This window comes from Stigmatopora argus, chromosome 4, assembly GCF_051989625.1.
Source record: "Stigmatopora argus isolate UIUO_Sarg chromosome 4, RoL_Sarg_1.0, whole genome shotgun sequence".
NCBI lineage: Eukaryota > Metazoa > Chordata > Actinopteri > Syngnathiformes > Syngnathidae > Stigmatopora > Stigmatopora argus.
The window spans coordinates 5806152-5818635 of NC_135390.1; the positions used below are offsets into that span (position 1 = coordinate 5806152).

General features: G+C 40.7%; 1 protein-coding gene across 25 annotated transcripts in view; it reads right to left on the reverse strand.

The window, feature by feature from the left end:
- The window catches only part of rims2a (regulating synaptic membrane exocytosis 2a), a 135798-nt gene that overhangs the window by 97271 nt on the left and 26043 nt on the right, over window positions 1-12484 (reverse strand). For 20 of the 25 annotated variants that reach the window (XM_077599387.1, XM_077599382.1, XM_077599385.1 and 17 more), the window contains one exon: window positions 8202-8412. In XM_077599387.1, the coding sequence (XP_077455513.1) occupies window positions 8202-8412 (211 nt within the window). Of the gene's footprint in view, window positions 1-2688; window positions 3260-7484; window positions 8134-8201; window positions 8413-12484 lie in introns of those variants that run through there. The other 5 variants (XM_077599405.1, XM_077599403.1, XM_077599404.1 and 2 more) reach the window with 3 other exon arrangements.

The window sequence follows — 12484 nt, forward strand, 5'->3', positions numbered from 1 at the left end:
TCCGGTCCTCAAGAGCTCCTATCCAGTCTGTTTTCCATATCTCCCTCTTCTACCACACCTGAATAAAATGATCAACTCATCAGCAAGCTGTCCAGAAGCTTGATACCAATCCAGATTATCTGATTCAGGTGTGTTGGTGTAGGGAGATATGGAAAACAGACCGGATAGGAGCTCTCGAGGACCGAACTTGGCCACCCCTGGTCTAAATTATCCGTAAGTATGAGCATGTTCGTAAATGGTTGTTTATCTCATTGTGCTGGAGAACAGGGAAGATTACATTCAATAGTGAATATAAAAGATAAAGATAAGATGTAAAATATAAAATGTAAATGTCTCGAACGTGTCCAAATGCATCCACCCCTTTAACCCAAATGTTTAGATTTTTTTTCCAGCCACATTTGAACTGTTGAAAATATGGATGGAAAATAATGTTTTCATCCCAGATTGGTCGAACAATATTTTTGTCAAGACACCTTTACACACTTTTCAAATTCACTGTGGTGATACAAAAAAAACATCACTGCCCTGAGACTAATGGACCTGAATGTATACATACGTATAAGCGCTCACACATACACACACGCGTACGTGCACGTAAAAATCCAGCCCCCCTAACACACACATGCACAAATGCGCACACACACACACACGCACAAACACACACACACACACACACACACACACACACACACACACACACACACACACTTTCTCTCTCTCTCCCCTTCATCTTGACTCTCCATGGCTGAGTGCAAGAAGGGGGTTGGGGGCTGCAGCCCTCAGGCAGGGACATTTCTCCTTGTGTTTGCACATTTCATAGTCAGTGAACCTGCTGCTAAAAATAGAAAGCTAAAAACCAGACTACCACACATAACCACCACTATATATACTGTATAATGTAAGCCTATGAATGAGTTAGAGAATATTTACACCCATTTGTATCTTATGCCATAATATCAACAAAACAGTCGTTATTATTGTTAAGATTATATTTGGTTAAAGTGTGTGTGATAATAATTAAACATTATCAATGCAAAGATCAGCAAAGAGCAGAGAGCAACTCCTTGTGGTCAATAGACTGCACTACAGCATTATTTAAGAGGCTGAGAGTGAATCAGCATTATTGCACAGGTGCTGTGCTCAATTTGAGATCCAGTTTCAGTGTCAAATCAAATCATTCTCATCTCATCTCATTTTGTGAACCGCTTTATCCTCACTAGGGTCTGGGGTGTGTGCTGGAGCCTATCCCAGCTGACTTCGGGCCAGAGGCAAGCGACACCCTGAATTGGTGGCCAGCCAATCGCAGGAGACAAACAACCATTCACGCTCACACCCATACGTAAGGGTAATTTAGAGTGTCCAATCAGCCTACCATGCATGTCTTTGGAATTTGGGAGGAAATCAGAGTACCCGGAGAAAACCCACGCAGGCCCAGAGAGAACATGCAAACTCCACACAGGAGGACCGACCTGGATTTGAACCCAGGCCCCCCACTGTGAGGCTGACGCGCTAACCACTCATTCACCGGGCTGCCCAAATTATTAACATTTATTTTGAAAAAGTGTACAGACAATTACACACTTTATTTTTCACATTCAATGACACACCATCAGTAGTTTGCATATTATACTGTATTTTAGGAATGGGGCAATGGTGTACTGTTTAATCAAATAAAAAATAAAAAAGAGGCATTTCTTTAGTATGGGTATCAAGACCCCATGAGAGACAAATTTTATGAGCGTGAGCTTAGTAAAAATACTTAAGAAACGAGGTATAGAGTGGAGATTCTATATGCAATGCAATATTGATGGGGCATCAAATGAGCTGTCATCGGTATCATATTGCTGCTGTACCTCTCCTTCACCTGCACTGAGGTGAGCTGAACGACTCATCAAAAGACTCATTGTGCAGGGAGTGATGCCCTTCTCGGAACAACCCGGCTGGACTGCGCCCAAATTGAGCTGCAATCATCAATAAGCCTAGTAGGTAATACACTCCAGAGGAAATTATTGCCACAGCTGGGGGAACTGTAGTCTCTTTATGCATCTTGTTCAGTCAATGAATAATGAATTTAAAAGAAGTAACATTCTATACAGACTCCCACAGCAAATTTGTAACAGAGCATACCTACGCATCTGAAAACAAACACAATACAACTAATATTAATATTAATTTGTGCATGCGTGTAAGCCTCTATTTTAACACTGCAGGGGAAATTAAGCTTCTTGGACACTTTCAAGACCACACAGTCTACATTACAATTGAGCGTGATGCACTGCATGTTTAGATGATGAAAAAAAAGACACGCTGCAACACATTCACATGTTCCAAAGCTGGCTGCACGTGGCGAATTACATTTTAATGAGCTTCTAATTTTAGTGTGTGCACCAGCAATAATAATAGGCTCCATGAATATTTATGCCCCTTTTTGAAACTCAAGAGACACCGAAATGAGGTGGGGAATAGATTTGCACCGTTATTGTACATGTGACTAGTTTATGTGGTACCCACAATCCCGATCCGCATCTGTTTTCTTAATTTGTTATGAACAGGTTAAGATGTTTCAAGGGTTATGAAAAAAGACATTACCACTTAAAGTAGCTCTTTACAATGGGTGCATGCAACTATGCACGTAAACAGTAAATTTATTTCAGAGCATAAATCAAATAGTCACACTCGCCAGCTTACCCATCGTGCTGCTTAGAGGAACACAATTCGATCACTCTGAAAGACAGCCTGTCTGCAGCTCTCCCGACAAACAAAACAGCTACTCCGACCTTCAGAACCACGGACAGTACCACGTCCAGACACCAGCTGCTGAGAGCAATGTGAAGGTTACATCGGAGACTCGACCGACCACATCCGCTCCGTCAACACCAACGCAGTCTCTGCCCTACTTTCACTCATCTGTGTGAAGTCAGGATCCAAATACGGAGGGGGTTTGAATGAAAAACACAGATTTCCAATTCCAGCCGATCGATAAGAATCAGTGTAGAGAAGCATGTGAGTCGAGCAACAACCCGCCAAATGATGTTACGCATCTCACCACCGCTGCATTAGATAATCCATGACTCGGTCAGCCTGCCATTTACATCACAGAGATTCATTTATATATGCGGCAACCCCCTCGATCCAGCTACGCGTCCAGAGCGACGCGTTAGCACCGAAAGCTGACTGAAAATGTCTCTTTTCCCATTAAGCACACTTTGTCATTCGTTGTGTGCTGTGACCACGCATAGCAGTGAATTTTGTCCTTAACTGCAAGAGGATGAAGTCACAGAGACAAAAATATGATGTGACGTTACAGGAACTGTCCCGTGTTCATGCCCATGCGGTAATAATAATAATGTTCAATTCCATTTCACTCACAGAATCAAATTGTGAAAGTGCCCATTTCTGGGCTCATCTCATGTTTGGATGTGTGTATGATTTTTACAACAATTTTCTTTTTGCTTTAGATCTTAATCAATGTCATTACAAGAAATTGTATCAAGCTGACCGAGGTGAAAATATCAATTAGCTATGATAATGAAGACGAACTGTAGTATTGTGGGACATAACAAAATATGCCTGCTATTCTCTTTCTAACACACGGACTGCTATTGACAGTGATTAATGCTCCATTTCAACGGGAAAAGTTTCTCAATAAAGCAGAAACCTCTTAAACATTTCTGTTACCATAACATGACAATATAGCAAAACACAAGGGTCACAAGGGTGATGTAGCCTATCCTAGCCAACTATAGGTACCAAGCTAGGGACATCCCTGAATTGGTGGCCAGCCAAGGCACAAGGAGTGGGAAAACAATTCATGCTCACACTCATATTGAGGGTCAATTTAATCCACAGACCAAGATTGAAGCCTTGATCACAGAAGTATAAGGCAGACGTCATAACAACTCATCTATCGTGCCACTGATCTGGATGTCAATAGTCTCAAATTAAATGTGAAAGTCTGCATATATGGCACAATCCTGTGTGTTTAATTTCTAAACCACAAAATGAGCGGTTCCTGATGGTCCTCACAAAATTGTTGACCACCAAACTAAAGTAACCATGAAATGAACAACATGGATCGTCGCCCAAATTGGTATGATATCATTTTAGATGATAAAGCATACTGCATGGTCATGATACTTGAATTGAAATTGAAATTTCATATTATTCTTATATAATCATTTTTTTTTTAAATTTGTGCCACTCTAAAATTCCATGCCACATTAAACAAATGTTCTATTGTACAATGTGGCAGACTTTTAAAATAAATTAAAAAGGGACTAAGAAGCACGTGTATTGATTTCAATTTTTGCTTTAATCACAAATGACTTCCTCCTTGGAGACTGCAGGCTCCTCAGGCTCTTTTGAAAGCACATTAGAGGAAGCATGAGAGGACTGGTGGTGAACCCCACCAGGACATGCAGACATTTTGAGTAGGGAATACTGACTTCATTAAAAAAAATATGTATTTCATGATTGAGTCATGTATTTAGAGTTAGTTACAATGTTCCAAGTAAAAAATTCTGAGTGTTCACTGATGGAGCCTCATGATTCCAGACTACCTATATAAAATTCCATGTGAGTGCAAGAGCTCTATTTGCTGCCGACTCAAAACATAGAGATGGCCATGTAAATATTCAATGCAGTTTCAGAGAATACGATGGTTGTCACCATCTGTGAATAAGAGAAAGAGTAGACGTCTAGGGAAAAGGGCAGATTTCACCAATGCTCCGTGTTTTACTGACACATAATACTGTACAAGATAAATGGCCTGTCCAAAATATGGTAGGGCAGAATAATCAAAGCATACACTCGTCACACATAAATAGCACCAAAGTAACAGGAGAAACTTCCAACCTGCAGTTAAGAGGTGCAAATGAAAAATTGTTTCACTTAATGAATCAGTTGTTGTGCTACTGGCTGAACATTGTTACATTACATGCCATTATTCACACACAAAAAAGAATATACCCCTCAACACAAGTTTATGTCAATGAGAGGAATTGTCTTCCATTATTTAATTTAATCGTGTATCGTGTATGCCATTATAATGTTTTGCAACAGTGGTTAGCGTTTCGACCTGGGTTCAAATCCAAGTCGGTCCACCTGTGTGGAGTTTGCATGTTCTCCCCGGGGCTGCGTGGGTTTACTCCGGGTACTCCGGTTTCCTCCCACATTCCAAAGACATGCATGGTAGGCTGATTGGACAATCTAAATTGTCCCTAGGAATGGGTGTGAGCATGAATGGTTGTTTGTCTCCTTATGCCCTGCGACTGGCTGGCCACCAATTCAGGGTGTCCCCCGCCTCTGGCCCGAAGTCAGCTGGGATAGGCTCCAGCACCCCCGCGACCCTAGAGAGGATAAAGCGGTTCAGAAAATGAGATCAGATGAGTATTGTATTGTGTTATTGTGTTTAGTGCAGCACTTGTGCTTTGTTGCACTCTTCGGGTAAGAACGCCAGATAGGGTTTTGTCAATGAAATACACCATACATGGAGGTGAAATACCTTTCTGCCTGCAGTGTAATCACAAACCTACCAAATTATGTTAAATCAGCCGTCTGTGTTTTACAGGTGGGTAGTAATAGTCATATGATTTTCACTTTCTAATGTAAATGGACTTTATGATTCAAAAACAATTGTGTTGCGTGATGGATATAAAGAACTACGTTCTTGAGTGTGTGTGTGCATGCACCTTACAAATGTGCTTGAATGATGGCAAAATGTCAGGTCTTGTAGCAGTTTGTGTACTTACACAGCGACCCATTTATGAGACTCTATTTTGTGCATCACATTAATAATTAACACCAGCAGCCACAATGTATATTAATGGTTGACCTTGAGTGTAAAAAGGCCACGGCACAAGTGAATGATCAGTGTCATTGGCTATATTCACTAAGAGGCACTTCCCTACGACCATGGGCCAGCTCTATAAAGTATCCAGTTACCCACTTATTCAATAGAATGTTTTACCTTTCCTAATTGGTAGGAAAATCAACTGTTGTACATCTGTTCATACATGTATAACAACAAAATGATGGCAACGCATGTACTGTAATGGTACTTCTACTTAAGTCTTTGTCCTATACCAGTCACACATGCAATCAGGTCAACAAATATCAGATTTCATTATATCTTCTCAAATACATTTTTCTTAATTCCAACTCTGAGGAATGACACCTCTTCATTGGCTCAAAATGCAAACAATGGGTCAAAGGATAACTAGTACTCATCTACATTTTTTGTGTATAGTTTATTCTCATTATGTTCATGAGTATTTGTCACTCATCCCAGCTGACCTGGGAAGAGTACACATTAAATTTTTTTCATTCATTTTCTGAACCACTTTATCCTCAGTAGGGTCGCTGGGGGTGCTGGAGCCTATCCCATCACAGGACACGAGGAGATGGACAACCATTCACGCCCATACTCATACCTAGGGGCAATTTAGAGTGTCCGATCAGCCTACATGTTTTTTTGAATGTGGGAGGAAACTGGAGTACCCGGAGAAAACCCACACAGGCCTGGGGGGACATGCAAACTCCACACAGGTGGACCGACCTGGATTTGAACCCAGCACCCCAGAGCTGTGAGGCTAACGGACTAACCACTCAAGCCGCCAGGCCGCTATCACATTGAAATATTCACGCTGATTTCAACCCTGGTGATGCTTTGACAATTCTCTATTGCAACTGTCTTAAGTTGCAGCTTATTATTGAAGTATTTTCAGTTCAATTTTGTCTTCAACCCGGAAAATCAATGCTCAATCAGATTCAAGTCAGGTGACCCTATTGGGCATTGGAAAATGCTCTACTTGCTTGTTTTAACTCTTTGGTTGCCTTCGCAGAAGTATTCTGATCATTGTCCCTTTTCACTCTGAAGTGTTCTTTAATGCATTCTGAAAGATTTGTCTGCAGATGAGTGGGTAATAATACACTCCCGAGTTCATCCAGCTTTTGTCAGCAGTTAGTTCTTTAATAAACCCACACCAACCCATTACAATCGCAGTCATCAATTCCCAGAATGAACAGCTCAGCAGTCAATTGTCCCATTAATTTGGTCCTTCAAAAACTGGGAGGTAAAGAAAACCGTTCTAATTTCTAAACAGTTCGTCTAATTTTCAACACTGTCTAAATATTTATGGACCGGACTAAAGGACACTTCAATTCTCACATCTATCGTTGAAATTCATATAACCAGATGAGAGGTTCATTTGATGTTTGACCTCTGTTTTATTGCAACCGTAGCTGTTAGTCTCCATAATAATTGTTGAGATACATTCCAATAAAATGACATGAACAACATATTGTTTGGGCTGTCACATTTATCCTAGCATTAGGCGATAAACTCACAGACACTATTGTTGAGTATTAATGTCGTTAGTTTTGTATGACTTTCTGGCTGCTGTATGTGCATGAATACATCACAGCAATGGAACAACAACGCTTCAGACACAATCCCAGCAAATACAGAAAATGATGTTGCTAACCACTTTGTCCTCCTGTGCAATTCCATGAAAGCAGGAATGCAGCAGATAGATAGAAAAAGGAAAGGGGAGTGGGGAATCGGGAGTAAGAAAGATTGTTAGGTGTCACTACTACTGTACATTGTGGCAAGGTGAAACATTTAAGCTTGTGTTCCAAATATAAACCCTTCATATATAAAATAATTGGCTTATGTGTTTGCTGTTTTGATATTTCTTTTTTTTAGTCTGAATTTTAAAGGGTAAAGTGCTTAGATAAAGAGCAGGGGTTGAAAATAAATAAGCTTATTAACTCTGGTTCTTGTAACTAAGTAGTTGCTTTTTATGTAGCCTCTTATTATTAGTATTTTTACTTTTATCAAACAAAATGGTACTCAATTACAATTTCAAATGCTACCCAGGTACACGATTAAAAAAGAGAAATAGTTCCCTCCAGTGGTGAAGTAAAGTGCAACAACTGTAGCTAAAAACCAATATGAATTATGGAAATAATGTAGAAATCTAACACATTAAGCTAACCTCAAACATAATCAAAACAAAAGTATTGCAGACAGTCTCTTGTAAAGGATGAAAACATGATTCAGCGTGAGAGACACCATTGGCTCAATTCCCAGATTATGATTTCACTGTGTAGCGCAGAGAGGGATTTGCCTGAGGGCAGGACATCTGTATGTATGTGTGTCCATATAAATGGTAAGTTCCAAGCATGCAAAGCAGCATTACCTTATTTGACCGCAGAGAGACTCGTCCTCCGCACCGAGCACAGAATTTCGTTTGGCAATATGAACAGAGGTGGCCACAGCCATCAGCAAACTTGGTTTTGTGGCATATCCCGCATGTTGGGGCTTCGCTCTTCTGTTCCTGAGCCGGCTTTGTCTCATCCCCCATCTTCTTTACCTGGTCCTTGTATGATTCAAACTGCTGGTGCAACTTCCTGTTGGCAGATAGTAGGATACATGGTAAACAGGTATAATGATGGGTGAAACACTAGGGCAGGGGTAGGGAACCTATGGCTCGGGAGCCATATGTGGCTCTTTTGATGGGTGTATATGGCTCTCTGCTAACCTGTGTGGTAAAATATGGGAACCGCTGGTGAGAGACCACCTAAGTCCCGAACGCACCAATGGGAGCGTCACACTGTGGCGCCGACACTATCTCTTGAGGTTTTTGAATCATAATTTTTCTTCATTATGCTCTTCTGCATGCATGCTCTCATTGATACTCTTTCACTGTTGATTAGCAACAGTGAAAAAATGTTCTTAAAAAAATTCAGACATTTTTTTACTTTCAAAGTGGTGAAATGATTAATAAATCCACACATTTTCAAGTATTTTACTTTTAAATTCTGAGTATGGCTCTCAAAGAATAATGTTTGAAAATATGAATTGTTTATGGCTCTCTTCGTCAAAAAGGTTCCCGACCCCTGCACTAGGGGTTCATCCAACAGACTTGTGATGGGGTCTTTCAGTTTTGTTTTATTTTTTTCAAAAATTTCTGGGGATATCTGTGAATACAATAAAATAAAATCCATTGGGAAATTATTCAACAACTAAGTTCACATAAATATTATACTTTTAGCAATTAAACCAATATGATGCTGAATTATTGGTGAGGATTTTTGTTAGATGTACTGTATCAAAACCTTCATCACAGTCATAAAGTTTTTTTTAAAAAAGCATCCAACAGCTTTAACACAATATGTAAATGATAGTAAAGCTACAGTTTCTGCCATACACAAAAGATGGGTTTTTTTCAGTACTCTATAGTGGGTATGTCGCATCTACCTTTTTGCATTACCACCTTTGTACTTTAGATGGCCTCATACTGATACTCAGCGCGTGATCTTTTCCAGTAAATGATGAACTCTTGACATGTCCTGAGAGGCTTCTAAGAACATATGGCTCTTCACATGCATTTTGTATGACACATGTCAATTGAGCGTCTCCTTAGAAACTAAACACTGGGCTGACTTCATAATATGGCGATTAGAATTGGTTTCGCCCCACATATCCACTGCAACATTCATTAGAGCTTGTGAATTATTGAGTAGTGCTATCCTTTTACCACATACAGGTCTGTGTTTGAGTGAACGTGTTTCCTTTACCCTCAGCCAATGCTTTGGAGCCTAAGTATAGCGACCATCCACACTACCTGACTAGTAACCGGTGTGCGCATGTGTGCACTCTTTTGTTTGTGTGCATGTGACATCCAAACATGTGGGTTTGCCAGCAGCGTGCCCCTCGTTGCACTGCGGGATTAGAAGTGCCGCAGCCTTTGTGTGATAACCCAGCAGAGATTAGTGCGTCGCCTTGTTCAACAGATCTCACTAAATCTCATTTGCCGACAGAAGGTCTGATAACAAGGTGACGAAAATGGTAATGCAAGTTAAATGGCCGATGTCAAACAGGATCAGAGAATTAAATAACAAACACCTTTGTTATCCTATAACTGCATCTGCTATTTCATTCAAATGTAGATAATCTTGTTTTGATCCAGAAAGGTGTGCCCAGCCTTGTATCAACACACCACAATGCCCATGACTACAACTATTCTACACAAAGCACACACAAGGTAATTCACCTACAAATTGTACCCCTATCACACATTCCACTAGAAATAACATGCAATGATTGGTCCTCATGAAATTGGCAAGCATGGTTTACATTCAGTATTATTGTGGGTATTATTCAATAAGTGGTGGCTCGGGGGCCAAATCTGGCCCGTCGCATCATTTTGTGTGGCCCGGGAAAGTAAATCATGAGTGCTGACTTCCTGTTTTTGGATAAAATTAAAATGAAGAGTATAGATGTATATTTAATTTCCTGATTTTCCCCCTTTTAAATCAATAATTGTAATTTCTTAATCATTTTTTTCTGTTTTTAGTTCAAAAATCATTTAGTAAAATCTAAAAATATATTAAAAAAGCTAAAATAAACATTGTTTTAGATCTATAAAAAAATGAACATTGAGGACTTTTAATCCAGTTCTTCTAATCCATTTATTTAAAAAATCTAAATATTATATCTAAAATGGTCCGGCCCAAGTGAAATCAAGTTGACGTTAAAGCGGCCCGCGAACCAACCCGAGTCTGACAACCTTGTTGTATGTGAAGAACTGCACTGCATTTTTCATCTAGTGACTTGACTCATGTGTACATGAATGGTAGTGTGTCTGGATATATGCACTGTTGATTTCTTGAACTTTTCAAAGTTGCAAGATTTCCATGGGAATTAAGGATCATTTATGGGAATACAGTGGTACCTCGTCATACGACCGTTCGTCATTCGGAATGCTCGTCTTACGGGGGAAATTTCGATCGAATAATTCGCCCGTGATGCGGTCAAAATTTCGTTATGCGACCAAGCCAGGTGGCCATGGCATTTTTTTTTGCATATCTTTCGTGTACGTATAACAATATTTACGAGCACCGGATGAGCTATTCAGACCAGGAAACGCACAACGCCCATGCGCGGGGAAAAGAGGGCTTTCTGGGTAATGAAGTATACTCGTGCTCGCAACAGCATCCCCGGGGATGCGAACACAGATGCTACAAGCTAAAAGGAGCCGCTAGCCAGCGCCCCCGAAGCTACCATGAGCAGCGGGGCGATCGCTGATAAAAGACTCTGCTCGTTGGCTGCTCATAAGAACATCGGGGGCACTGGCTCGCAACAGCATCCCCGGTAGAAACTCTATCATAGTCGCCGTTCGAGGGGATGCAAACACAGATGCTACAAGCTAAAAGGAGCCGCTAGCCAGCGCCCCTGTAGCTCGCATGAGCAGCGGGGCGATCGCTGATAAGACTGCTTGCTGCTCGTTGGCAAGTGGTCGTGCGTTCTCCGATTGTGAGGACATTTGTGTGCATCATTTTCGGAATATTTTGAAGGGAATAGTACGACAGCAAACAGCCCATGGATAGCGAACGTGAGGGTGGAGTGTTTGTTCTGTTTACGAGTGCGTCGTGTTGAAAACAAACCGAAGCCCCCCGCCCCTTTTGTGCGTCTCTCTCTCCCCTCGGCGAAATCCGCCCAATTTTAGTTAGATTAAACACTTTATTTCTATTAAACCACTCGTTATTTATTACTTTGTCAATATATGGCGAATTATAAGAAATAAAACATTTTTTTCAATCCAATATCCTGTTTTTGGTGTTTTTTTCAGAGAGTTGGAACGAATTAATTTGTTTCCCATTCATTTCAATGGGAAACTTTACCTCGAGTTACGAGAAACTTGTCATACGAGCTCAGTCCCGGAACGGATTAAGATCGTATGTCGAGGTACCACTGTACAGCCGGAATCGGAAGAATGGTGGTTTGGCTCTAACCAGGGCATACAGGCAATTAGTTGGGACGATTCTTTCAGGAAAAACTGGAGAAAAATCCTAGTAACTAGATTACTTTTATTTACAGGGTTGCTTTGACTCAAGGGTGTGGCAATTTAAAAGTTTTTCAATCTATAGTACTTATTTTATTTCATTTTTAATGATTTGATTGTGATATATTTCCTCTGTGTTACCTACAATCCCTATATTAACCCAAGCAAAGTTTCCAATTTGGAGAAGTTCCACTATTTAACCACTATTTGGTAACCTTTCAACCAAAGGCACGTGGGACAGGCTGAATCTCTTTTCGACCTTGAACAGGACAATTTGAATTAAAAAAAAGATGTATTGTTATATATTGTTATGTTGGGGCCCAGCAGATGAGTGGTTAGTGCTTCGGCCTCACAGTTCTGGGGTCAAAGGGTCGATCCTGGGTCGTTTGAATGTTCTCCCGAGCTTGCGTGGGTTTTCCCCAAGTACTCCAGTTTCCTCCCACATCCCAAAAACATGTATGCACCCTGACCCAGAGTGTCCCCTGCCTGGTGCGCTCAGTTAGCTGGGATCGGCTCCTGCACCACCCACGTATCCTTGTGAGGATAAGCAGTTCCAAAAAATGAATGAACAAATGCTATGTTTCTAATCAGTTGTAAGTTGTAAATAATATTTAGTGAGGAAACAATTATTAGCA